The following is a 26,657-nucleotide window of genomic DNA, read 5'->3' as shown; positions in this document are numbered from 1 at the left end:
GTTGGTCATGCCGTAGACGAAGTCGGCTTATTGGGAGTTGTCCCTGCCTGCGGCAGGAGGGTTGGAACTAGAAGATCTTTAAGGTCCCTTCCAACCCAAACCATTCCATGATTCTGAGATTATTTGTTCTTGGTTTGGTTTGTTGGTTTTGGTTGGTTGTTTTTTTTCTACACAGCTCTCTCTATGTTAGCTCCTGATATTGGTTATCACTACATAAAATGTAGCATTTAAAAAAGTTGGTAACTGTAAGATTTAAATGTCCCCCATTCTACCCTATTGTAGGAACAGTGAGTTAACTAGTTAAACTTAAATTCACTTGGCCTCTTCACCATTATTGAAGACTTCCAGATATTTCTCAACTGTTTTTTGAACTATCATCTTTCTCCTAGGGTTTATCAGCTGTAAATAACACCTCTCAGCAGGGAGACAGCCTGTCCCTCTTGAAAGCAGGTTTAGTACCAGACTTTGAGTGAAATCTTAAGTTATTCCACCCTTCCCTTCCTCAACACCATCCCCCCCGCCCCGTGCAGCTGTAATTGTGTATTATGGTATCTCAGTAATTCTGGTACCTTATGTTCACAGGTTCAGATGTGTTCACAAAGCTCCTTAAAACCAAGAGGACAGAAGCACATGTTACTTTATTTGCAAGCTGAGCTTATGACAGTTCCCAGTCATGCTGAATTATTTTCCTTTTGCCTTCTTCACAGCTGCTACAATTCCAGCAGCTCAGTATCCTTTATTCATTTTGGGCTGCTAGCAATAAACTGGAATCTGTACCAGCCCACAGAATTCCTGATATAAAATGCCAGGTGATAGGCATAAAGCAAAGGATGAACTGTGATTACTGAGAAAAAAAGGGTGGCATCCCTCTTTCTATAAGTTGCTGGAACAGTGTTTCTCAAATTGTAGGGCTTACAAAGTTAGTCTGTTCCATGCTGCTTCTCCTTACCTGCGAGTGTTTTGAAGACTCCCAAATGCTTGTAAGGAAGCAAAGTATTCCCTTGGTGCAGACATGTAATTAGCTGTAATGACTGCAGTTATAAAGCTGGCAGGTATAGTTTTTATGCTGATTATTTTTTCTCATTAGCATGAATAGATTTTATTTTTAGAATTAAGATTATTGTAACTCCCAGTAATTTAATGCAATTACGAGTTGGCATTGTCTTTTTAAGGTTGAGAATAACTGATCTGTGATAGGGAAGAGCAATCTACTGCATTAAGTTGTTGTGCACTGGGAAGACAATGATAAATGGTGCCTCAGAAAATATCTTCCAGGCATCGTGTCTGAGCAGGCTGTTGTTTCAGCAGCTGTGGAGTTTTTTTTACTCAGGCACTGAGTTAAGGTAATGTACGTCCAAACATTAGTCATGTATATGAAGGAACACTTGAAGATTGTAACTCCAGGTTCATGCAGGCTGCATGGTCACCATAGGAAAGGACCTTGTAAAAGTACGAGTAGAATTCAAGGACACATAGAAAAACTTGGTACCCTTTGTGCATGTATGGTGCAATGCACACATAAATTACACTGATCACTAAAAGGTGGTTTAGTAATAACTGAGGTCATACAATGTATATGCACAAGGGGCAAATGTAATACAATAGCCCACCTAGAATTGTGTCATATCTAAATAAGGACTTTTTACTCGGTGTTAAACCTACTTCAAAGTAAAACCGAGAGCCCCAACTTTAATTGTTGGGATCATGCTGTGGAAGCAGCTGTGCGAGCAGCAGAGCTGTTCAGACCTCGGGAGAGGCCTTTGGCCCTCGGGCAGGGGGACGCGAGCAGGCGGTGGTGCGCCGTGAGCACTAGAGGGGAGTGTGAGATACGCTTTGCCGGCGTGGTGTCGGTTATTCATCCACCTAGGTGCAGGGGAAGAATGTAGTCTCAGGGCACAAAGGTTTAATTACAGGCTGTCTTGCGGTTATAGAACCATTATACCTTATGCCCCTGGCGCCTTTCCAACCTCTGATTCTACCTTTTTTCTCTTACATCAAAACGGTTATGGAAATACATGCTAAGACTGTAAAGTAACTTGTGGAGTACTGTTGGGTTTTTTTGGATTTGTTGATATTTTCTTATCAACATCCCATTAAAATCTGTTTGCCCACAGCAGCAAGAAAACAGAAAAGCATATCAAGAAAGTACATATAGATTTGAAATGCAAGTATGACTTGGTATATAATGTTACTTACAGTCTAAGAAACTTGTAGGCTAAGAAACATCCCAGGGTCCTGAGTGTAGTTGTTAAGCCTTTTTACATCATATTTGAAAAGTTGTGGCAGTCAGGCGAAGTCCCCAGTGACTGGAGAAAAGAGAATAGCACATTCAGACCCTGGGAACCTCTGACCAGTCAGCCTCACCTCTGTGCCCAGTAAGATCATGGAGCAGACCCACCTGGAAGTTATGTTGAAGCATATGGAAGATGAGGAGGTGATTAGAGACAGCCAAATGCTTTACTGAGGGTAAATCATGCCTGACTGATCTAGCAGCCTTATATGATGGAGTGACTGCACCATTGGACAAGGGAAGACTAACTGATATCATCTATCTGAATTTCTGTAAAGCCTTTAATACGGTCGCACAAACCAGTCTTGCCTCTGTATTGGAGTGATATGGATCTGACAGATGGACTATTAGATGGATAAGGATTTGGATGGATGGCTGCATCGAGGGAGTTACAGTCTCTGTGTCCAAATTTAAACCAGTAATGAGTGGTGTCCCTCAAGGGTCTGTTTTGGGATCGGTACTGTTTAATGACTTCATTGATGACATAGTGGGATTGAGTGCACCTTCAGCAAGTTTGTGGATGACACCAAGCTGAGTGATGCAATTAATATGACAGAGGGAAAGGATGTCACCCAGGGGACCTTGACAGGATTGAGGAATGGGCCCATGCAAACCTCATGAAGTTCAACAAAGCCAAGTGCAAGGCCCTGCACGTGGATGAGGGCAATCCTCAGCATCGATATAGACAGGGGAATGAGTGAATTGAGAGCAGCCCTGCAGGGAAGGACTTGGGGATCCTGGTGCATGGAAAGCTGGACATAAGCTGTCAGTGTGCACTTGCAGCCCAGAAATCCAACTGTATCTTGGGCTGCATAAAACATAATGTGGCCATCAGGTCAAGGGAGGTAATCCTGCCCCTCTGCTCTGGTGAGACCCCACCTAAAATACTGCATCCAGCTCTGGGGTCCCTAGTACGGGAAAGACATGGACCTGTTATAGCAGGGCCACAAAAATGGTCAGAGGGCTGTTGTAGCTGATAGATACTTGAGATTTTTCCTTGCTCAGTGTACAGATTGTATTTGTACTGAAGGATTAATAAGAGAACTTAAAGTGCCTGAAGGGGAACGTGTGTAAAACCAGCATAATTTAAAACCAGCACTTTCAAACAAATAACCATCTGGATTAGAAGCCGAGAGTGACAATTATTCTGCCAAAAAACTTGTCTTAAAGTCGTTAGAATTTGTATAAACATAGGTGTGTTATCCAAAGGCTTTTTTCCTTTTAATTAGATGCTTTTGTGTAAAAGATACATATCTTTCTAATGACTACAGGGATTAAATTCCTTAATGTTTCTCGCTAAGTACCCAAACAGAACAGTAAAAATACTGAGGTAGTAATATGCAGCTGAAGCACACACTGAGGTGAATGTAAACCTCTCTTAGTGTTACCTTCAATGTCAGACTATAACTCATACTCTCTGCAGCCTGTGTGCATTATTTGAATTTGACAGTTGATTCATAGAAGTCGTCAACAAAGTTTAAGTTGACAAGCAGGTGTTCTTTATTGCAGGGCTGGGAGACACAGGGGATATCTCCTCCTAATGTGTGTCTCATTTGAGCATCAAACAGACCATGATTATATTGTTGCTTAACATACATATTCATTACATTTCTGATAAATGTCATACATATGCATTAGTGTCTGAGAATCGTTTTACATAATTCCACGTCTATTTTCTCATGCGCATAACAACGTGGTAGTGGTCTTTGGTGGTTGTTTTACTTCTTCCAACAATCTTCATCACTTGGCCATTCCTTGAACTCTTGTTCTGGAAGTCTCTGAAGCATGCGCAGTAGATAAATGCTTACACCAGCTTAATTAGTTTGGTAACACCACTGACATAAGCGGGTGATTTCTCCTCCTCCTTCTACTCACCAGTTAACTTTGCTACAGCACCTCCTGGACATCAGCTAGTTTCAGATACTCTTCAGTTACAGTCCTGTTTTGGTTACAATAAATTTTGTCCGAAGGTCATAAGATTCTAAAACTGTCAGCTACAACAATTTATCTTATACAAGGATCCTTTTATGTTCTTCTGGTTGGGCTTTTTAGGTTTGGAAAGTTTTATTGTTATGTACAAAGCCACCAAGCTTAAAGTTACTTAAAACTGAATTTTCTTACTTACAAAGGATTATATTTCATTTTTTACTTCTTGTCTCACAGTGTTTGCAGCCATGGATTGTTTTCTGATAATGGGCCTGGTTTGTCTAAGGAATGTTTTACTATAGTGTTTTACAGCAGTGGCACTACTACCTGGCTGGATACCCACATGCAGTTCCAAATTTAAAGAACCTATTTCTCTTTCTTCTTTGAATGGTTTAATGGATGATCAATACCAGCAATGTCTGCTGCTTGCCAGTAACATGGATGTGTTGGTAAATATATTTTTGTCTCAGTGCATTGGCATCTAGCTTTTCTAAAAATTACTAGAGCACTTGTTTTCTGAATAGATATGTGGTATGATGGTTCTTTACCGTTGTATAAATACCTGAGAAACTGTCATGTTACAAAATTCGATGTGTTGGAATCAAGTTACTTCAGGTATTTCTTGTTTGGTAATGTGTGTTTAAAATCAAGGACCGTTCATGTGTCTTACCAGGTTCATGAGGATTAGAACAAGTTTGGAAGAATTCAATAAAATGTGACAAAGGTTTGAACAAATTTATTAATGCTTCAGCAGATGCCACATAGAATCATGTTCATAGAATATCTTCCATTTATTACTGCTTAATAACAGCATCATCTAGTATAATGTGGATATTAACTGCAAGAGCGTCTTGATGAAAACTGATGTACAGTGAGCTGTTGTATGGCGATACCTCGCTTAGTGAAGTATCTGTTTAGGTTATGTATCACAAGGCAACACTTCACTTAAAGAATCTGGTAAGGAGAATGAAGTAGGGAATGGAATGAACAGGATCAAGAGAAACTAAAATAGGAAATTTAACTAGAAATAATGAGCTCTTGATATTGGACCTCACTTAATTTTAAGGGAAAATTTAGCTTTTATTGAAGTCCAAACTCCCTGAAACCTAATTCTGACTTAGCTGGCATATTTATGAGTAAAAGGTGGCAGTAAATCTATTTGCTTGGTGTTAACAAGGAACTTGGTATTTGCACATAGCAGAATTAATATTAGTAGGTATTTTATAAGTTCATGTGGTTTGTTTTAAGCCAGACTACATTAAAACTCTATGGGAGAGGTTTTCAACCATTAAACTGAAGGCACAGAGAATGTAAAACATGATAAAACCTTGATACATCATGCTTGACTCAGCTTTTCAAAAGGAAAACTACTACCTGCATTATCTTTAATCAGAAAATGTAGAGAAGCACCTGGTTTTACCATTTATAATAGGTCCATATATTTCAGGAACACAAAAAGCTGTTAGAAACACTCAGAAGAGTATACAGATTTTCCTTTGTACATAGATAGACAAAGAGGGCTTGAGACAGAAACGCTACTGAAGACCAAAGATGAGTATGTGGGGTTTTTTCTATCCTTGAAGGAACAAAGCAGAAAGGGATGCACATCTAACTATGAGGTTTTGGGGAACTTGTCAGATTGAATGAAAAATTACAAGAAGTGCATATTGTAGCAAAAATAATCAGATACATTGATATGGTGCTTCTTGTTCAGAGATTGTGAAGTATTTTTCTAGTTCTGTTAGTTGTTCTACAGGGAAGAAGTTGCTTGCTTTCACATTTCTGTAGAAGAATACACAGTGGTGAAGGCTGTTGGAAGACTGCTGTTGAAAATGTGCACTCCAAAACAACTAATTTCATGGAGGATTATATCAAATCAGAAACAGAATTATTGCCCAGCTCACAATTCTGATTTCTCTCTGATGGAGGCAAAATATTGCATTCATGCTAAAATGATCAGAAGGCAGCTTGTTAAGAGATGATAGCACCTAACATACTCTGTGCAATGTTTGCAGGAGGGGGAACATGGTATCCAGAGAGATGGAGAAGGAAGCAGAAGAATGCACTCAGTGGAGAAGGGATGATCTTCAACTGCACAGCCTGCTGCACGTATGGTATTTTATCTGTGGCGTCAGTTTCTTCTGCTAACTGCTTCCTGAAGGCCAGGGTATGACGCATCAGAGACTTCAGGTGCTTAGCACAGGGCTGTTCTATATGCATTTGTTTAGCAATGTCAAATACTAGTCTTCCTGCTCCACAGCACCCATGCATCCTCTATAAAGGATCCTTGATTCCATATCTCCTGGCTGGACCAGAGACGACTTGGGCATTGAGCTAGAAATGCCATTGCTCTCTTCTCCGCTGCCCCTTTGTGGCGTGTATCTAAGCACTAAACCACTGCCTTATTTTACCAGGGCAGAACTAGATTTTTATCGGTACATTTAAAAGAACTGTGAGAACCCAATTCCACTCTTCCCTGAGATTAGTTTCTGGAAAGATAGGAGTACAGCAAGGTGCTTCTGACCAGCAGTGTCAGCTGCTTCAGATTCAGGATTGTTGCAGAGGAGACTGGGTCACATAGAACCATAGAATCACAGAATAGTTAGGGTTGGAAAGGACCTTAAGATCATCTAGTTCCAACCCCCCTGCCATGAGCAGGGACACCTCACACTAAACCATGTCGCCCAAGGCTCTGTCCAGGCTGGCCTTGAACACCGCCAGGGTTGGAGCATTCACAACTTCCTTGGGCAACCTATTCCAGTGCCTCACCACCCTCACAGTGAAGAACTTCTTCCTTATATCTAACCTAAAGTTCCCATGTCTAAGTTTAAAGCCATTACCCCTTGTCCTACCACTACAGTCCCTAACAAAGAGTCCCTCCCCAGCATCCTTGTAGGCCCCCTTCAATATTGGAAGGCTGCTCAGAGAGATTACATTTTTGCCACTTCATAGGCAACCCTAAATGCTGGTTGATCTATGTTCATCATTGCTGTACCAGAGCAGGGCAGGGACTCCTGGGTCTGGAGAAGGAAAGCCTGCATCTGTGCATTTATTTCTTTTATTTTCTGTTGCAGCACTGGCTGCTTGGGCAGGAAGAGCTTTTCAGCATGACAGTTGGCAAAACCCACAACATGACAGGGTACCACAGATGCTTCCTGCTGGTACCATTTAGATTTCCTCTTGAATATTACTTGTGTGGCTGATGCACACAGAAGGATGAAGTGGGTACTAATAGTTTCAGACTCTCAGAATTTTTATCAGTAAATTCTTTGTTGTTTGCATGCCTGCATCAAGTATAAAAGCTGCCACCAAAAATGAGACAGTTGGGCACGGGTCTCATTCAAAGAGTAACTGGTGTAGTTACACCTTGTCAGATGCTGCTTATGAAATGATAAAAATCTGACCAATGGGCCCTATTCCACTGGTGGGGCATGCAAGTATAGAGTCTTGTTTTGGGGGCAGAAAGTCCAAACTGTAAGTATCTTCCCCACAACTTCTATTTTTAAACTTCCTCTTTTGCAAGGCAGCTGTATAAATGCCTAGCTAGATGTGTGTCAGCTTGCTCTATGATTTCCCACAGGGGCTGTAATATTATGAAATGTTATGCTGATCTCAGCATAATGTTTCAGAGAGGGATGACTTCTGAATGTGAACAACCCATGTACTGTACAGTGGAGAGAAGCAGAAGGCAGCATTTGCTTCATATCACAAAATGAGCAGGGAAGAATGCCCCTGTTTTTCTTGTTAAAACAAGTTTATGAGAATACTGCTCAAGTTTCCTGTAGAATTTTGCTGTATAGCAGACCATTACTTGCTTTTATCATTTTGCACACTTTCAATAGCAAGACTGCTGCATATGGACACGCTACACCCAGAATCTCCATCACAATCCAGTTGGGATTCCACAGGACGTTTTACAGTCACAGTGGGCATACAGGTACTATGGTCCCAGCTGTGGGGCGGGTCAACAGGGCCTCATAGCAGACAAGCTGTGCAGCACATCAGATTCACTATACTGATGTACTACAGAAACGAAAGCAGAAGTCGAAGTGTCTTCCCTTTCAAAGTGAGAAGGGATATCTGGGCACTGCAGCTTTTGCAGATGTGATAGCAGGAATCGCGCAGGAGGCATGCGCTGGTGGCTTCCACCCATTCAGAACTAACCCAGACAGTCTGCCTTCAGTATGCTGTGAGGCTGCAACCTAACCAGTATTTTCTCACTACACAATCTCTCTCTGATGGAGGCAAAATATCAAATTCATGCTGAAATGATCACAAGGCAGCCTGTTCAGAGATGATAGCACCCAACATACTCTGTGCACTGTTTGCTTTTTATTTTGCACTAATTCTTACTTAGAAATTGCTTGCTGGCAACTTTCACTCTAATTTAAGAGAATTCATCCTCAACTAGACTTTTATTTTGAAGAACACAGCCTGCTGTTAGTATAAACAGCTTGTTCTTGCACCCATCGAACAGACAGAGTGTGTTTTGAACTTCCCAGTTGTTGTCAGAAAAGGGTCTCATATGCTTGCTACAAGAGCTGTCTTCAAAATCACTCCTGTGGTAAGGAAGTTTTTCTGCCATAGTATTGAATATGATTGTGTAATCTACGTCTTCACCAAAAACACATGAACAGTTGCAGACAGGCACGTTTTTCTGTGCTATGCTGCTTAATTATGTTAGCCACATTAAATTTTTTTATTTTAAATAAAAAGCACTAGATTAAGTTTCTTACATCAGTTTACTTCAACTATCTGATATTCCAGCCTTGTTGCACTCCCTCCAACCTACATCACTAAAGTTAAATCATGCAGTAATCCGTGGTGGTTGACAAGTTTCGGTATTCAGATTCACAGCACAGATCATAGCAGATCCTCTTCCAAACCAAAACAAGATGACGATTGAAATGCTCAAGCAAAAGTGAGCTGACAGAGAGCATAGTTCATAGCACTCCTGACATTAGTGTCTCGAGCTGGAGGAGCCTGCTCTTAAATACACGCTTCTCAACTTGTATATTCCTTGGTTTTGCTCCTCTCACTCCTATCGTGTTATCCTGCTTTGCTTCCTTTGAAGCTTCCAGCAATCTCCTCACTGCTCATGTTTTTCTTTCCACTCTCCCCTTTCAACTCCCACTTAACTTCCTTCACCTACAGTATTTCAGCTGTTGCTTTCTCCACCTGTAGGTACTGGGGAGCTATGAAAGGAGCACCATTGAATTATGCTGTCCAGAGAACAGCCCTTGCAGCTGCCAGCATCCAACAAGCATCGGCTTGCAGCAGCAGTTCACCTAGAAGTGGTTCTGGTGATTCACCACGCTGTCTGTCGCAGAAGCTGGTGAGATGGCACAACTGATGGGACACAGGAGCAGAGCAGGTAAGCTGAGCCAGCATCATGGACTACAGCCTTGCTGTGTGTAAGGCTCAGTTGCAACCTGACCGCATCCCCCTGCAAACAGGCAGAGCAGTTTGCTCAGAACAGGTACGGTTCTGCTGAACAACAGATGGGGCTGACTATACAGATGTTTAGCAGGTTGTAACTCAACCAGGACTGGGGGTTTGAAATAGATGATCTTAAGGTCCTTTCCAACCCTAACTATTCTATGATCGTATGATTTCCACTGGGGTAGCAAAAGAGATGCCCAGCCCTAGAAGATGCTCCTTGACAAGTGTCGAAGCTCGCTCAAAAGCTTGGAAATGGTGGAGTATCAGCAGCAATGAGCATTAACAGAGAAATAATACTCCTCCCCCAAACTCCCTCCTTTGAAATGACTAGGCCCTTTTATTTCATATCATTACTCTTCACCCTAGAAAAGCAAACCTCTTGAGCTGTATAATTTTATTAGGGTAATTAGTGGTTAAATGTATTTCTCCATGAAGTTTCCTCAAAGGCCTGATTTCTAAGTTACGGTACAACCAACCATCAAACTTTGCAAGACTGAAGCAAGTCAAGAAAGCCACAGGAGCACTTATCTTGTATTTGGCAATAGCCCAAATGTAGTCAATTTGGAAATAGCTATCTACAGCTTAACTGTTGAACTGAGAATCAATCCAAGTGCAACGGTTCAAACTGGGTTCATGCAGGACTGTGTTTCAGCACCTCAGTCTTTTTGACAACGATTATCAGACATCAAGCATGACTTCAGAAACAAACATTGATGGGTCTATTGGTTGTGCTGATTGCCTTCAGGGGCAGTCATGAAGAAAGCTGGTGTAAAGTAATATTCTCAAGTGGTATTTTATCAGCTCACACTCCTCATCCAGGGATCAAAAAGCCTGTTGCACTTGTCATTTAAACATATAAAGTGCTGATCCTGTTGATTGGTATCAAGCTGACCCATGATCATTTGGTTGATATTCAGACTTGGACTCTTTCTGGCCCTTTTGAAAAAGAGTAAAGTCAGTGAGATTTAAAGCTGTAATAATTGTATTTAAGTATTGACATGCCTGCAGAATGGCTGGGGACCCCTGCTATCCCAAAGTCCTTAAAAACAGCAGTTCAGAATACATTTAACCTCCTGCTGCAAAGTTCATCTTCTATTGAAACATTAATATATTTCAAATGAAACATGCTGCAAAATACTGGCCCTACAGAAGACAAATCAAGTTATTTCTGCATCTTCAGGATAGAAAGCCAGAGTGCAGCATATTAAGATTTAGTGGTATAGGCAACTCGCCCACGTCTTCTGTACATACTTGTTTAAATCTGGTTTTGTTTCAAAAGCAATATGTTATTTATAACAAAAAGAAGGCCATGAGAACTCTTTTGCAGAAACCCAGCTATTTTTTTTGATAGTTAGAATGTCAAATTTCTATTTGCATCATCTCCCGTTACTTAACATTTGATCAGCCAGTCAGCTAGTTTTACTGCACAGCTCATATGTGGACTATTTGGCAGTGGCTTTTTCCTATTACATCCTTTTTAAGATCAGAATGACAGTTTTTGTAAAGTCAAGCTTCCTACATTAGCATTTGAAGTTTTATACGCAATTATCTGAGAACCAGTAAAAAGAGACTCCAAATCTGATATAACAGTAAGTTCTCCAAGTCTGACAAAGTATTTCTGTAACTCAAGGCAAAAGAGGGGATATTTGTATGTAACAGCAGAAATTATATTGATTATAATTTAATTTCACTAATACTTTGCTCAATTAGATAAAAGCCTGTAACACCAGCACACTATGAACTCAGGTAAAGAGAAAAATCAGCTTCTCAATTCTATTTAAACTATAGGCATCTATGACTGAAAATATGTATTTTGGTGCTCTTTATTCTTGACTAGTAAGAAGAACAATAAAGATTTTGTTAACTTTATATGCCTGCAAGAGAACTTTCTTTCTTTATAAACTGATCTTAAACATATAAAACCAGGAACAAAACCCACAGTAGCTTTGAGAAAAAGGAGCAGGTTCTTGCAAGAGAGTCCTAAGTAGGAAGAAGGGCAGTGAAACCACACAAATCTGTAAGCAAGTCAGCTTTTCATTTTCCTTATAAATAGCTACGATTCTTATTCTCCATATACCTGAAAGATTTGAAAGAGTCAGAAAGGAGAGTGAGAAATCCTCTTCTTCCTTGAGGAGCAGCTGCTTTCCACAGCTCTGCAGCACAGCTTTCTGGAGATCACATTAAAATCTGTGGGCTTTCCTGTGAATCACAGCTCTGAAATGGCTAAGCATGTCTGGCTTGTAGTATAAACCACAAATATCAGAAGGCATAAGCAAAGTTCAACAGATAGACACCCACTGAAGGAAGTTTAAAAGCAGGATCACAGGACAACTCAGGTTGGAAGGGGCCTTGGGAAGTCATCTAGCGCAAACTCCTACTCATAACAGCAGAACTTCATGGAACATCATTCCTTTAATGCCTGCAAAGATAAAAAGGCTGTGAATTTTCCTCACTAAGAAGTTGTTTGCTGCTAAATAATCTCCCATCTCCGCAAAAGAGTAACCGAGTAAGCTGTTATTTTGAACACTGGAATACTGATTTAACCCAATATCCCTCTTCCCAGCTCAGAATACTTTCCCAGATAGCTGTCTGCAGAACTGCATTGCATGGTGATGGGATAAACTCAGGAAGGAGGGGAAGGGGCAAGGATTAGAAGCCACATAAAATCTCTGCACTGAACAGTAACAACTAAGCTCTCCTGCAGGTTCTTCTCTAAACAGGAGATGTGGAAAGCTCAAATACAGTTTAAGCTTCAATAACCTTTAATAAGATTCATTGGGAGTTAAAAATAAATGAACAAAAAAGCCAAGGTATCTGAAGCTTCCTACAAGGAGCATGACCAGCAACTTAATTCCTGACCACCTCTGAAACTTAAAAATATCACCACTGAAGACTTCAAGATTAGGTATTAGTGTAAGTTCAGCTCACTAGAGAACACCTCTGTAAAAACAAGTAACATTATTTGCACCAAACTTCATGCTGCTCACGTAGGACAAATGAGAAATAGCTGCTAGAAGAAGAGAAAAATGCATGCTTATATTTACTAAAAGATGCTTCTACAGAGAAATGGGAACTGCACATTTTCTTCAGTGCACACATGCTACCCTCTGTCTTCTTGCACCTAATGGCCCTGTCTTCCCAAAAGAGATCAAAGCCACTGGTGACATTTTAAACAACTTGAGTCCCACTTTTGTAGGAAGTGCTCTGGGATACTTAAGAGGCCAGCAAGCAGAGATATCATCTTGCATGCAGTAACTTAAAGCCTGAAAGTTGTAATATTTAATTTTTAGTTAAAAAAAAAAAAAGGCAGCAAGGAAGAATTGCTTGTGTTTAATCATATCATTTTGGGAGTGCTTTTTAAGTGGTAGCATCTTTCAGTGCTGTTGTCTAGAGCGACTCATAGCGGAGATCTTTTGGCAAGAATGTATGGAAAGAACTAGCTTTGAAAAATATACATTTTTAAGGCAGAGGGACAATTTTTCTTACCCATTAGAAAAACAATAGTATGAGTTTCATTGCAAAGTTTTGAAGCCTGAAAGAGCTATCACCAGAATTGCTTAGCTGGTTACTTAACACACCAGGATTCCAGAAGCCTCATCATGTCTTTACAAAACATAGCTATTGTTGATGCCTCCTTAAGACATTAATTCTTGACTTTCCAGTCCGTCATCATTCAAAAATGTTTACTATAGCAGAAGTGATCCAAGCTCTGCTATCACACTGAGCCCTACATCAGGCAAATGTCAGCAAGCCCAAAAGTTCTTTTCTTGCTTTGGCTCAGGTTTGATCACTCCAGTGACTGATTTCTTTGTCGAATTCCATCTATATGGACAAATAATATCCATGAAGCTAATGGGGAAACCCTATAGAGCTATATACCTCCTGCTTAGGAATTTCAGGATCACAGAATGGCCAAGGTTGGCAGGGATCTCTGGAGATCACCTAGTACAAGCTGCTGCTCAAAGCAGGGTTAGCTATAGCGCAGTGCTTAGGGCTGTGTCTAGTTGGGTTTTGAGTGTCTCCGAGAATGGAGACTCCATAACCTCTCTGGGCAACCTGGTCCAGCATATGATCATCAGCACAGTACAAAAGGCATTTTCGTGTGTCCAGGCAGAATTTCACGTCGCTTGTGCCCGGTGCCCTCTGTGCTGTCAGTGGGCACCAGTGAGAAAAGTCTGTCTCCCTCCTGTGATTCAACCCATCACACATGCACAGTTGTGGCAAATCAGACCCCTATGCAGCTTAAGCACTTAATGCTTGCTGTTGAGGTTGTTAAGCAGGTGTTTGTTACCTGCAGCAAAAGGACCTGTGCAGCACAGCACAGCCTGCATCTGCCTGTGCTAGTTGTGTTATGGATCAATCACTCCTCCATGTACAGGGGTCTGCAGGTGAGGATCACTATGCTTGTTCAAGTTAGTGGATGGGTTATTATACATCTACCTGCCTTTGCATGTATTTTCCCTATTAAGTCGTCATAGGCCTTTTATGCTCATTTTCAAAGCCCTGCCCTTAGGACTTTTTGCTAAAGTGGGTCTTGAAGATATACCTGACAAATGTCTACTGTAAGGCATAATGCTTTTGAAGTTTCCTGCCCAAGGCTTAAATTTAAAAGTGTTATCCTAATTCTCAGCACCTGCATATCTGCAAGCATGTCCAAAGTCCCTCTATGTTTGGAGCTGGAACCTTGTCTATGATCTGAGGTGCTTTCATATTAGCAGGCACAGAGGTACAAACAAACATCAAGGACTCAGATAGGTAAGGGGTCTTTTTATGAACCACGTGGGAGAAGCATTTGGTCTTAAATGTTCATTCTCTACTGCTCGTTCTTATGTTCATTCACTGTTCATTCTTAGTCTAAAACATAATTCTTCAAGCCTTCACACCAATTAAAAGGTGGAAGCAGCACATTAAAAACCCTTCACTGGAAACACCAACAGCCACATTGCACAGCAGTTTTCCAGTGTGTTTACTGATAGTGAGTGAGATTTGAAGTAGAAGGCAGAAGATCATAAGGTGGCGCAGAAGGATGGTAAAGGAGACAAATCCACAATCACACATCTTACTCTGTCTGTCCTTCACTGATTACCTACAACAGTCCTTGGCAGGCTGGAAGGGAGGAGAAGGGGAGAAGATACCAAGTTTTCAGTCAGGTCCATACTAATACCAGCTTTGTCAGAACACAGCCTAGTTGATTTTGTAAAAGAGAAAAAGCTAGGAATTACTCATCTTTTTGGAAATTAACATACAACAGAAAGTACCTTTTCCAGAGTATTTTTTCTTTTTTATTTTAGATCACGAATTAATACAGTAGTTTTGTATGATGGTCCCCAGTGAGTTAGGCTGATACACTGATCAGAATATTAATGATCAATAAATGGCGAGTAAAGACATACCTTCCAATCTTTAAAAGCAGTGTTGTCAGAAAGCAAATCCTATTGCTTCCTACCAAAATACCAATTCCAAGAGCTCCCTATTTCGTGTAATCTATCTGACCCATGTGTCTTTTGACAGGTCCTATGACAACGAACTGAATGTTCTAAATCCATAATTTTGCAGGCTCTCTCCTAAAACACACAGCACAAACCACTGTGCATTAGCTGCCAACACAGTACTCAAAATAAGCTCTGTGTTTCCCCACAAACATCAGCCAAATAGAGGCTTACCTTCGGGAGATCTTTAGACTAGCTTCGGTCATCATCACTGAAGATGCTTTGTACCTACAGCCATCAGAGCAACCAACTTACACAAGAGGGAAAGTGTCAAGTTAAATCCTGTATTTGTAAAACTGAAATTGTCAAAGACTGCAGATATCTCACCTAGGGTTTATTTGTAGAGTGGTTTGGAGGTTTTATTGTAGTACCTTAAATCAGAAGTTTTGGGTGGCTATTCAAGTTTAGAAGCATTTGAACTCTACACTCTGATTCTCTACAGAAGATTCTGAAAGCTTTTGAACAGGAAAAGCTAGTATTCAGCTTGTGCCTCAGCAATTACCATAGAGCAACGCCAAGATTGTGTCTTTGCTAAGGAGGAAGCCATGGTAAGTTTTCTGTATGATCGTACTTACAGTCTTCCAGCATACTTCAGCTTCATGCCCTGTAAGAGAGACAGCCTAGGAAAGCAGACGAAGATGTTCGGAATGCTATCAGATACCATTAGCTTTGCAGTGAATCAACACAACACAGAATGCATACTTGCATTTCAGCAAGCAACTGCTGCTTCAGAGTGGGGTTCATGCATGTCACTACACCAGAATTTTATGCCAGGTGATGTCCCAGTGTTCCAGAATGTACACTTCCAACAACCAAAAGACATTAATTCCCAGAAATCCCCTTGCTAGTAATTTTTCCCACATGTTCCAGTAAGAGCAAGCCAAGGAACCCTTTTCAACCTAGCCATTTTATACATTTTTAGAAAACTAGGAGATTTCACATACCAGTAGTAGTTACAGAGAAATTCACTAAATCTTGATGATCGGATACGACTGAAGCAAGTTACTGCCCATTTTCTGCAATGCCAGGTATCCTTATCTATCTTTTAAAGGAATATACTCAGAACACTGACAATATCTGAAGTGGTTATAAAGTTGTATGTGAACACAGACCAAAGTCCTCTGCCTGCTCCATACAGGACAGGAGAAACCTACTTGCTTCCTTGCAGTTGGCTCATGTTTTAGACATAAACTGTATCAATCTTTTTTCCATTTATATATAATCTCCTATTAATGCTTCTGAATTACTGTGAAAGCATAAGAGCCACATCCGGTTTGTTTCCCCTGCAGAGGAATACTCTCTGCTTTGCCAGATTTGCAGTGTAAGCACCAACTCTACCTTTATGCTTTGCAACTAGAATGGTCTAATTGCCAACTTTTTGTCTAGTGAGCTAACTTTTCAGTGCTGTCTTCTTTCAGGTGCTTAAGCCCATCCCATCTTTTAAGCAAATCCTCATCCTAGAATCATAGAACGGGTTATGCTGGAAAGGACCTCAAGATCATCCAGTTCCAACGCCCCTGCCACGGGCAGGGACACTTTCCACTAGACCAGGTTGCTCAAAGCCCCATCCACCCTGGCCTAAAACACTGCCAGTGATGGAGCATTCATAACTTCCTTGAGCAGCCTGTTCCAGTGTGATAGCCTGTTCCAGTAAAGTAAAGTAGACTTTACTTTGAACAAGGACAAGTAGTACCTGTAGGAGGCTTTTGTTTTAGACGCTGTGTAAGCTGTATCTCCTTGATGGATACTGCAGTCTCTTCAAGACAGTGGTTAGGTAGTTCTATGTACAGTCCAGGGGTGAAGGTAAGCAGGAACAGCTCTAAGGCTCTTGATTCTGGCCCAGGACTTCCGGGGACCTGGCCCTGAATAAGCAGACCAGTTCAGTCCAGAGATAGGCTGGAGCTGGACCCTCTATGCTGGCCAGGCTCATCCAACAGAGTTAAGATATTTCAGTGAGGGCTTGAAATCTGCAAGATCAGAGGATACGCACTGCTTGGGGAAGAAGGTGAAGGTGGAAAAAAGCAGGAACTCTTCAGAAGCAAGTATTTGCATCAGAAAAGCAGTACGGACATTCTGGCATTGTACTTTAATTTATGCAAAGCTTAATATGATCTGGATTCTTCTAGGAGTCTTCAGAGACTGGCACTACTGGCAGTGGACACTGAACTTATCAAGGCCTTTGGAAGAACTTCCCAATACATCCAGCCATTCATGAGTTATCTTTCCATGAATATTACTTGTGCTTGCTCACTTTGAAACACATTGGAAAGCTTCCTTTTATTCTAAGGAAGTCTGAGAGTGTTAGTTCATATCTTTTGGCTGCTTAGACTTGCTGCGTTTACCTAGTGGTTTGGCATTAAGGCATTTGTTTCCATTATTCTCTCCAGACTACTCAGTGATGCAGCATTTTCATCTTCCTGTTAAGACCAATACAGAAAAAATGAGTCCCTTAGACTACAATTTTCAACCCCTCCCTCAAAGCCAAGATTATATGTCCTAACATTTGTCTCGTACACATGTACAGTAGACATCCTACCCTGAATACTGCATTTTAAGCCACTTCAAACAGCAGCCGGTCTAGAACTGCATTTGTAAGTTACTATTGCTTGACCATAATGCCACGTACACCATGACCTCTCAAAACAGAATGAGTTTAAAATCATAGCAAGAGCTGTTTTACAGAATTGGCATGCATTTCAGGTTTAAATCAGTACTGTACTGGCATTCAAGAATTTCAGTCCCCATACAGACTGAGATGAACAGCACTTTTATTTATTTCAGTTACAAGAAGAAAGACAAGTAAACCTTACAACCAGAAAGGCAATGAAGGCCTCATGAGCTCAGTGATAATCATTTCATAATCTAGGCAACATAATTTGATTTCTTGAGATCACAAAGAAAGCATACCCCACTCTTGAACAACTTTTCCTTGTTTCTGTAAAGAAGTTTCCTGTCAACAGAATCAAGGACCACTGATGTACAAAGCCTACATTCACCCTCCCATTCCCCTCAAAAGGCTTTATTCCAAAAAAGTTAACATGCAGTCATGATCACAGCTAGAAGAGAGGGAAAAATTAGTCTGTCATCATATGAAGTTAAATTATGATGTGTTAATGAAATTAAATGAAGATACTTTCTCACATGGTAGTGTACTTCATGGGTAAAGAAACTCTCATCATTTTAAGCCAATGCTTATCTAACTATTGTAGTAGGGAGAAAACAGCTTCCATAAAAACTGATCCCCCTACCAAGCACTCTTAGATAAAAACTATGACTTAAGGGAAATGCTAGAAATATGTGGGAGAAATCACTATACAAAGTGTCAAGTGCAAACCCCCCCTTGCCTAGAATTCAGTGTATTTACTTAAGTACAATAGAAAAGACTGAAGTCAGGAGTGGTTGACAGTGGGATACAGTGCTACAAGTTGAGCATCATCCACTAAAGGACAAACCCAAGCATGCATGTACCCCACCACAAAGGGAAGATACCCTTGAGCTTCCTAACCTGCTCATTTCTGCCCTTTGCTCTAGTATTATCTTCTCCCTCATTACCAACAATTCCTGCACTCCTTTGAAGGGACCTCTTTAAATCCCCCCCCCCCAAATTCTAAAGAACACAGAACTGGAAGAAGAAAGGAAGAAATAGAGTTCATGATTCATCTCTTCAGTTGCTCTTCTAAGCTGTATCAGACCTAGAAAACATGAGGAAGTACTAGACCAAGTACTGTTCCATCATCCTTGAGGCAGACCGTAACTTCTTCAGTCAATCGCTAGCAGGTCAGTTTTGGTGCACAAGATGTTAATCAACTGAAAAATGTATTTTCACCCGTGCTGTATGTCAGTTCTCAGTCTCCCCTCACTTAAGTGGTCAGGGATACATTTATCACGCAGTACTCACAGAAAGTCTCAGAATTTCAGGCAGACCTATTCATTCCCAAGGAGTATCCTTTTGGCTCAGTGAAGACTTTTGAGTACTTTAGCTTACATTCATTCTGGAGGCAGCCACCATGACTCCATTTACCCAAAGTACTATTGTTAGTGGGGCTGTTACCATCTTGAAATTGCACTGTGAAGTTAACCAGCAATACAAAAGAGTACTTTTCAGTGTTTCCAGTGAAGGAGCTGAGAAGAAAAAATCATCTGTAAGAAACAATTGCTGCAATTTTATTTTAACAAAAGGGCAGATTTATTCATGTTTACAAACAAGTTTCAAAAACAAAAAGGAGAACATGTATGCTACCCACTAACAACCTTTCAAAATGCCAACAGCCCTCATGCTGCATGAAGGATTCTATAGATTAGAAAAAAAATAAAATAAAATAAAAATCACAGTTCCACTCACAGTTCACCAAGACAGCACTAAACTAACATGTTTAGACAAAAACAAAGGACTAAGATTCTGATGTATTTTGATTTAATCCATTTTGCCCGAGATAACAGAAATATTTCAAGCAAGTTCCATCACATATTGATGTCCTGCATTAAACAATCCTACTAAGTTCTGAACAAAAGTTATTCAGTATGTTTCTCAAAATTTTTAAAAATTAAACAATTGTTTCAAAACCATTAAGTAGTAAATGTATTTAAGAAACTAATTAGGACAGAGGCCATAACTTCATTAGAACACCACTGCTCATGTTTTTACAAAGCATTAGTGTTGTCTATTTGGCTATTAGTAGTAGCAATTTATCTACAATATTTAACAAGGTAAATTGCAGGCAAAATTTAGTACAGTTTCAATAGAAACACCCTTTTCCTGAAAATACAGCAGTATTTGAAGGACTAGTTTTTTTGTTTTGTTTTTTTATTTTTTCTCTGCATCATTTATAAGGAAGCTTCCCATCTATGAACAGGAACAAAAAAGTATCTACAAACCTTGTAAACAGATCTGTATCATTTATAAACATAAATAATCCAAATTATTAACAGCCAACAGCAGAAATTAAAGTATCAATTCAACGATCCAGGGCCTTCTTGCCCTTCCCAGTCTTCCCCTCAGAAAAGGATCATGATAAACTAAAGCTCTGCTAACACACTGTTCAGGACCATTCTTAAGTACAACAGATGATCCACAAGTCACTTATGCTGAGTTACTGTTTATCTGTCAGAGTTCATTATTACTCCCACCCCCAGAAAAGCACCCTCCAGTCTGGCAGAAAGCTTTTGTTTTTTAAAAAAATAAATCTACATTCGTACAAGTGTGTCTTCTGTTGAAGTCCGAGACAAGAATATCATCTTGTCCATCATAATGTGTGAAGAGACCCAGTTTCAATTTCTTTACAATGCAGCTAGTGTGTTAACATTCAGCTTACAATCAGAGTGATGTTTCCAAACTATGTAGCGGGCTCCCTGGGGATGAAGAGGTAGCAGACTTGTTCATGTCTGTTGTAAGGTGAATTCCACTGTCAACCGCATTGTTATTTTTATTGGGAGAGGGTGGGGGAGTAGAGTTGCGTTTTGTTGGAGCATCATCTTCAGCATCAGTATCATCAATAAGGGGAATATGAGGCTCGGAGTCTTCTATTCTAAACTCAGGATGCGTCATAAAATTGTGAATTGAACTTCGTGTCTCAGGTTTCTCTAGCCCCTCGTACAAGGAGCTACGAAATGCATTCACCACTCGGATCTGTGAACGAAGAAGAAAGGTTGTGAGAATGCTGCAGATTTCTGGCAATGGCATGGTTCTTATGAGTTTGAATCCACAAACAGCTAGACATGGGTGAATCGGATTTGTATATGATGCAGTGGAACTTGCAATAAACTGTAAGAAATGAAGAGCGTTTCAGTAGAGCACTGCCAGTCTACACAGTAGGAATAAAAATTGTAAAAGCACTGCAAAAAGCTGAAGGGCCTAAAGATTCAGACATGGCACTAGAATTGTTCAATTGCTTAACATGGGCTAAGCGTTTTTCAGAAGTGAGGGCAACATTTATTAACTTATTCACAAATTAAATAAATCTCAGTGAGTGTTTTATTGAATACTTGGGGGAGGTGGGAGTGGGGGAAAAGGGGAGAGGCTGAAAGTAAGTTAGAGGATAAAAGGGTTACTAATTCTCATGCTAGGAATTAGGATGTCAACTGACTATGAAAAAGCCAAGCAAGTGTAAGCCAATGTCACAATGACCGGACACTTACAAAGAGTCATGCAAAAAAGAATACCACTGTAACAGCTGTAAATATTCGAGTATATACCCATTTACCACACTACAGAAAGCTCCTTACTCAACAGTGCTTTGGAAACTTAAGACCAGAACTAGGAAACTGAATACTGTATTGCACAACTAAGTAGCCGTGACAGCTTGTAACTTGGAAGAGACTATTCAAGTAGCACGAAGTATGAGAAAAGCAGGTGATCAGCCTTTGCTCAAGGTCTTCAATTTACACTGAATTCATGGACAAAATTCCCAAGGTGAGTATTATTTCAAGTCCTTTCATTGCTTAACTAATGTTTTTCAAGTCAGAAAGCTAAGTTTACAGAATGCATAACATTCTAGAGTGAAATTAGATAAAAGTACACCTCCATTTTGCAAGTTGTGCATGTCCAGGTTTGACTTGAATTTAAGCATTCCAAATTGTGAAATGATGAAACTCCCTGCCCACACCCCCTTTTCCTCCCACACCCCACACGTTTCCCTCACCAACTACAGGAATAAAGGACTCATTCTTGAACTGATAAAACAAAAACTTAGGCAGCAGTCAGTAACTCCTCTGTCCAGCCCTTTTGTCAAGATACAGTTTTCCCCTTCCGTTGACTCCCTGTCCAGTTCTCAACATCTCTACCCTGGGTAGCTCCAGCAAAGCAGTTTCAATCCTAAAGCTCCTCTGTTGTACAGTAAGCAGCAGAGCAGCTCTGTAGTAAACAAGAACTTACTGTTACAAACAGTAAGTCCAATTTAAAGATATTTTTAAGTACATCCAAGATGACTTGTTTCAAGTCAAGAAATGCGTCATGACTAGTGCTTCCACAGAGTTCCTTGGTAGTAAAAATAAAGTGACTTCCAGGTGAAGGGATGAAGGTGGAAGGTCAAGCAGATCAAGGGCAGACTTCAAAGCAGCTAAAATACACCAAGCAACCTCACTGAAAACAGAAGTGCTCCCCAAAAGCAACGCATTATCAAATTTGTTAACACAGAATCACTGCAGATAAGAGCCTTAGGTCCTGACCGTGTTCTTCGGCCTCCAGAAACAGCGCTGTTCCCCACCCCTACTCCCTCAGAGTATTTGCACAAAGAATTTCACTCAAAAGCATTGTGGCCCCATTTTATACTACAGGTACACAGCTGAGCCCCATTACCCATGAAAACTGGGGCGGGAGCAGAGGAGGGCACACAGACAAGGAGGGGCATAACTACAAATACAGGGAGGGCATGGAATACCCTGAATGTGCTTGAGAAGCAAAATACTACGACAGCAGCTAGTACTTTACTGTTCATCACACGAAAAACTAGAGCACGGTGTTAAGGAGTTGGCGTGTTACATGAGCTTTAAACAAGTCCAGCAAGCTGCATAAACTGTCTTGGCACTTACCAAGAAAATTAGCAGTGACAATGCCAGACTGAAAGTTTGCAATGCCTTTATTTGGCGTGTTGCATCCCACTGTGCCACTGATTTATGTGGCAGAATGAAATACGACTGCCTCGTGGGACTGGTTTTTCATTGCTTACAGATGGTAAGTTAGAACATAAGCAGAAATGGAAAACAATTTTGGCTTAACAGGGCAGATGTAATTGTCATGGGAATATAAGCATACCCACAATAAAGTCTTGATTCCCATGCAGAATGCATACTAAACAAGTGGTTTAGACACTCGTAAGAAGCCAGGATTCTCAGAGAATCCAGCCATGAAGGCAGAAATCAGACCATCAGCATTTTAAGTTTTACTTAAAAAGGGAAAATCTAGTGTTTTGAAGGCTTTATTTTCAGCTACTAAAGACAATTAGATGAGAGGGATAACTATAAATAAATTGCATAAGTGAGGAGCAAACAAGACAATTTATTAAGTGTAATTTATGCTGTCATCGGACCTTTCTCATACTAGTACCAGAATGGCAAGGAATGCAGTAAGCACTCCAAATCCTTCTAAGCCAGATGGCTGCTTATGAGTTGCAACCTCACTTCACAGGAACAGCTGAACAATTTTCCAACAAACACCTCTGAGAAAGACATATAATGAAATAACACATCTGCTTCCCATTAATACTTATTAGTTATCAAAAGTTGCTCTCCTGGAGGGTGTAGAAAAGGCTGTACTACTTAGTAAGGATCAAAAACTAGTTCTCTGCTATTGTAGCTCCGTATCTGCATTGGTCATTTGATGCAATGAGATGCTGCAGTGCCCTTTAGATTCTGATCAAATAGCAACATGGCATGAAGTTGCTCTCTAGAGAATTCTGAATGTCTAATTAATGTTCTTGAGTGTAGTTAGGGATACAGGTTACTAATTAGCATTTTAACTAGGAGATGCAATCCTGTGCATCCTTAGTGTTAAATCTACTTTTCACATTCCATGTTCCTGAGGCATGTGAATTTGTGAGCCGAGCTTCTCAACACTACTGCAAGGTAGGAAAATACCTGTCTCACCAATGGAGAACAAGTACAGAGGCAAATACTTCTTGATACTCACACAGGAATTCTGGCCAAAGCCAAAAAAAACTCCAACCCACTCAAATGAAAAAACAAGAGAGAACATTTCTTTTAAGACAGCTCCTGAAATTAAGGGTCTTCATCCATCTGGTAATCTGGAAGTTTAAAAAGAAAGCAGGGGGAAGAAAAACCCTCTCCATTTTAAAAAGTAATTATTTAACCAGTCTCTAGGAAATTTAAGAAGGAAGTTAAACATGGAATATATAATTAAGATGGAAAACTTTCAGCAATAGGTATTAGCTATCAGTATTCAGCTACAACTGTTACGCATCTTCATGCAGACTCCAGAGTTTAAACCTATATATGTGAGTAATTAAGTCTCTAGCCTCTACAGAGAGGAAGGCTGTAACCAAAATGCCACTTAGAGGACAATATGAAAAGGGCAGAATTAAGGTGAGGCAAACTTTACTTTGACTGATGGCTTATGAACTGCTGCCAGAAGAACCTAGAGAGAAAAACCCCTTCAGATTTGAATGGAAATTTGAACATTCAATGTTTAAACCTTATTTTCCTTTTATATTAGCTAATGAAATGTTTCTTCTGACTTGCATGCATTTTAGAAGCAATGTTTCGCCACCTGAATCCTGATGTTGAGAAAGTTGTGTTATTCAGTTAAAAAGGTCCAACAAAAGCAGAGATTCAGAAGCTCCTTACAGGCTACAAAGAAAATGTATTTAGTGTTCCATGTTCTAACTACATTCATACTTCTAACATACCATTTGCTTTCCCATCAGCTTGTTTACCTTAAGTATCACTTGTGCTGCAGTGCAAGACATCTATTTTGTTGACCTGGGTCCATGACTATACAGTTAATTCACTTACTCAATGTAAGTCACCCTAAGAGGCATATACTCGAACATTTACAACAGTTTTCCCATTTTATCTTAAACATCCCCCTGTACACAAATGGATGAAGGCACAGGATGTGCAGGCTCACAGCTTTCACATTAAAGTCTTTTGCTGAAACTGTTCCACCTGTTCTCAGCCCTCTAAGAAAAAAAAGTCTTGAGGACTCCACTTTGTGGAAGAGCTCTATAAAAGCCTGAACGATGATTTTAAGTACTAAGGAGAAAATGAGAAACGTTAGGTACGTGAATTAGGCAATGTTAATTTCATGCACTTTAGGAACACACACTCACACCCCACAGTAGTAGAAGCAGTAGTAGAGGAAAACACTACATGTGTAGGGGTAGAAATATTTGTTACATCATGGTGCTGGCTGGCGATGGAGGGTTGCCGCCTTAGAGCCCCCTGAATGGTACTTCCACTCTGGAAAGCATTCACTACATCCATCTGCAAGGAATCAGAGATTGTGACAGCTTGCTCAGCAAGAGAGAGAGAGAACAAGAGAAAGGACCATCCCATCTATAACACACAAAAAGTAAAGAGAAAAGGCACTTTTTTTAATAGAGATACACAGGCAAGAGTTGCATTTAGAGCTGAAGAAAACAGAGGACTGAGGGATTGCACATCCATCCATACCCCCTTTTGACAGTCTCAGTCACACGAGTTAGAACTGCCACCTTAGTTAAATGACTGGAGATGGAGAGAATTCCCTCATAACACCCTCTTTGTCCTACCTTTTTCAACACCATACCTGAGTTTGTATCCTGTTTAGGCCCCTAAACCACAAGATCTGACCACGACGTAATTCCCTCTCAGCATGATCAATCTCCTCTACGTCTTCTGCTAGTTCTTCTTCAGGAATCTCTTCCTTTTGTGTTCCATGACCAGCTTCTTTAAGGAATTTCAGGCGGCTGGTCGGAATTGTTGAAATCAACTATCGGTGAATGAAAAATATGAATCAGGATTATTCTTTAAAAAAAAGAAACAAAATAAAAGAAAAGAGTAGTACCAGATTTAAGGCTTAACATAATATTCTACATACAATTAGCAAAGTTGAAAAAACACAAAATCTGTAAATGGGATAAATGCACCAATGTAGAGGGATCTCTCCACCTGAAAAGCTGCAAAGCTATGAATATCCTTACCACTTCAACTAAGATGTGAAATACAAACCTGGACTACAGAAAATCCTTGCTAGGGACACAGAATTCCACTTTAACATTACTTGACTATGCCAGGAAGAAGCAGTACTGGAGTTGTAAGAGCCATTAATTCTGTAGACTGTGCTTGTATCTACAGCTTTCAGATGAACTTAATGTGTTACCTCAAATGAGGTACATAATTTAATGAAAGTAGCCACAGTTAATTCAGAAATATAGAATAGACATGCATTTTTTTGTGACCTGGAAGGTAGCAATCCATTTGCAAGGTGAGTGATGTTTCCAAAACTCTACCTCAAACTGTTACTTTGCTACTTGGTATATGCTAGTTCATCTATCTTAAACAAAACAAAAGCTGCATATGGCTGTTCCAGCTTTCCTTTTCATCCCCACCTTCAGGGCTATTCTGGTGAACTATGTAGTTAAGGGGGAGTCATCTTTTGATACGTCCCATATAGCAGATCCAGATCAGTTCCAAAACTGCTTTCCTTGATCATCACAAACCTAGACGACCATTTCAGCAGCTGCAGAGGAAAAAGACTGCTCCAAAAGCAAGATAAACAGCCCTTTACACTGAAATTGCTACTATGAATGCTCTCAGATCACACTTCAATTTCTATTACTCCCAGAAAATCAGAAGTTCTTTGGCTTTAATGTGATGCTAGAGCAGCATGAACTGCAGCAGGGAAGCTTTGCCCCTGCAAGACACTTTGGGTCAAAGGTATTTCGAGCCACCTTGATTTTCTTCTAGGTTACTTTTGAACCTTAGAGTGACTCTATTTGATTTTATTTTTTTTAATAATTAATTTTCGAGAGAACCTTATTAAAAAGCTTATATGCAACTTGTAGATTATGCATATA

At 40.3% G+C, this 26,657-nt stretch overlaps 1 protein-coding gene across 1 annotated transcript; it reads right to left on the bottom strand.

The window, feature by feature from the left end:
* Positions 1–19,304: 19,304 nt before the first annotated feature.
* On the bottom strand, positions 19,305–25,570 carry LOC104402364 (plasma membrane calcium-transporting ATPase 1; the record flags this gene model as incomplete). The annotated part of the gene is made up of 2 exons (XM_010010234.1): positions 19,305–20,773; positions 25,388–25,570. Coding segments are annotated over 2 exons (495 nt in total), but the record flags the coding sequence as incomplete, so codon positions are not given.
* Positions 25,571–26,657: the final 1,087 nt, after the last annotated feature.

The sequence above is a fragment of the Nestor notabilis genome, unplaced genomic scaffold (assembly GCF_000696875.1).
Source record: "Nestor notabilis isolate BGI_N333 unplaced genomic scaffold, ASM69687v1 scaffold3022, whole genome shotgun sequence".
NCBI classification, from domain to species: domain Eukaryota; kingdom Metazoa; phylum Chordata; class Aves; order Psittaciformes; family Psittacidae; genus Nestor; species Nestor notabilis.
This window is presented reverse-complemented; position numbering and strand designations above follow the sequence as displayed.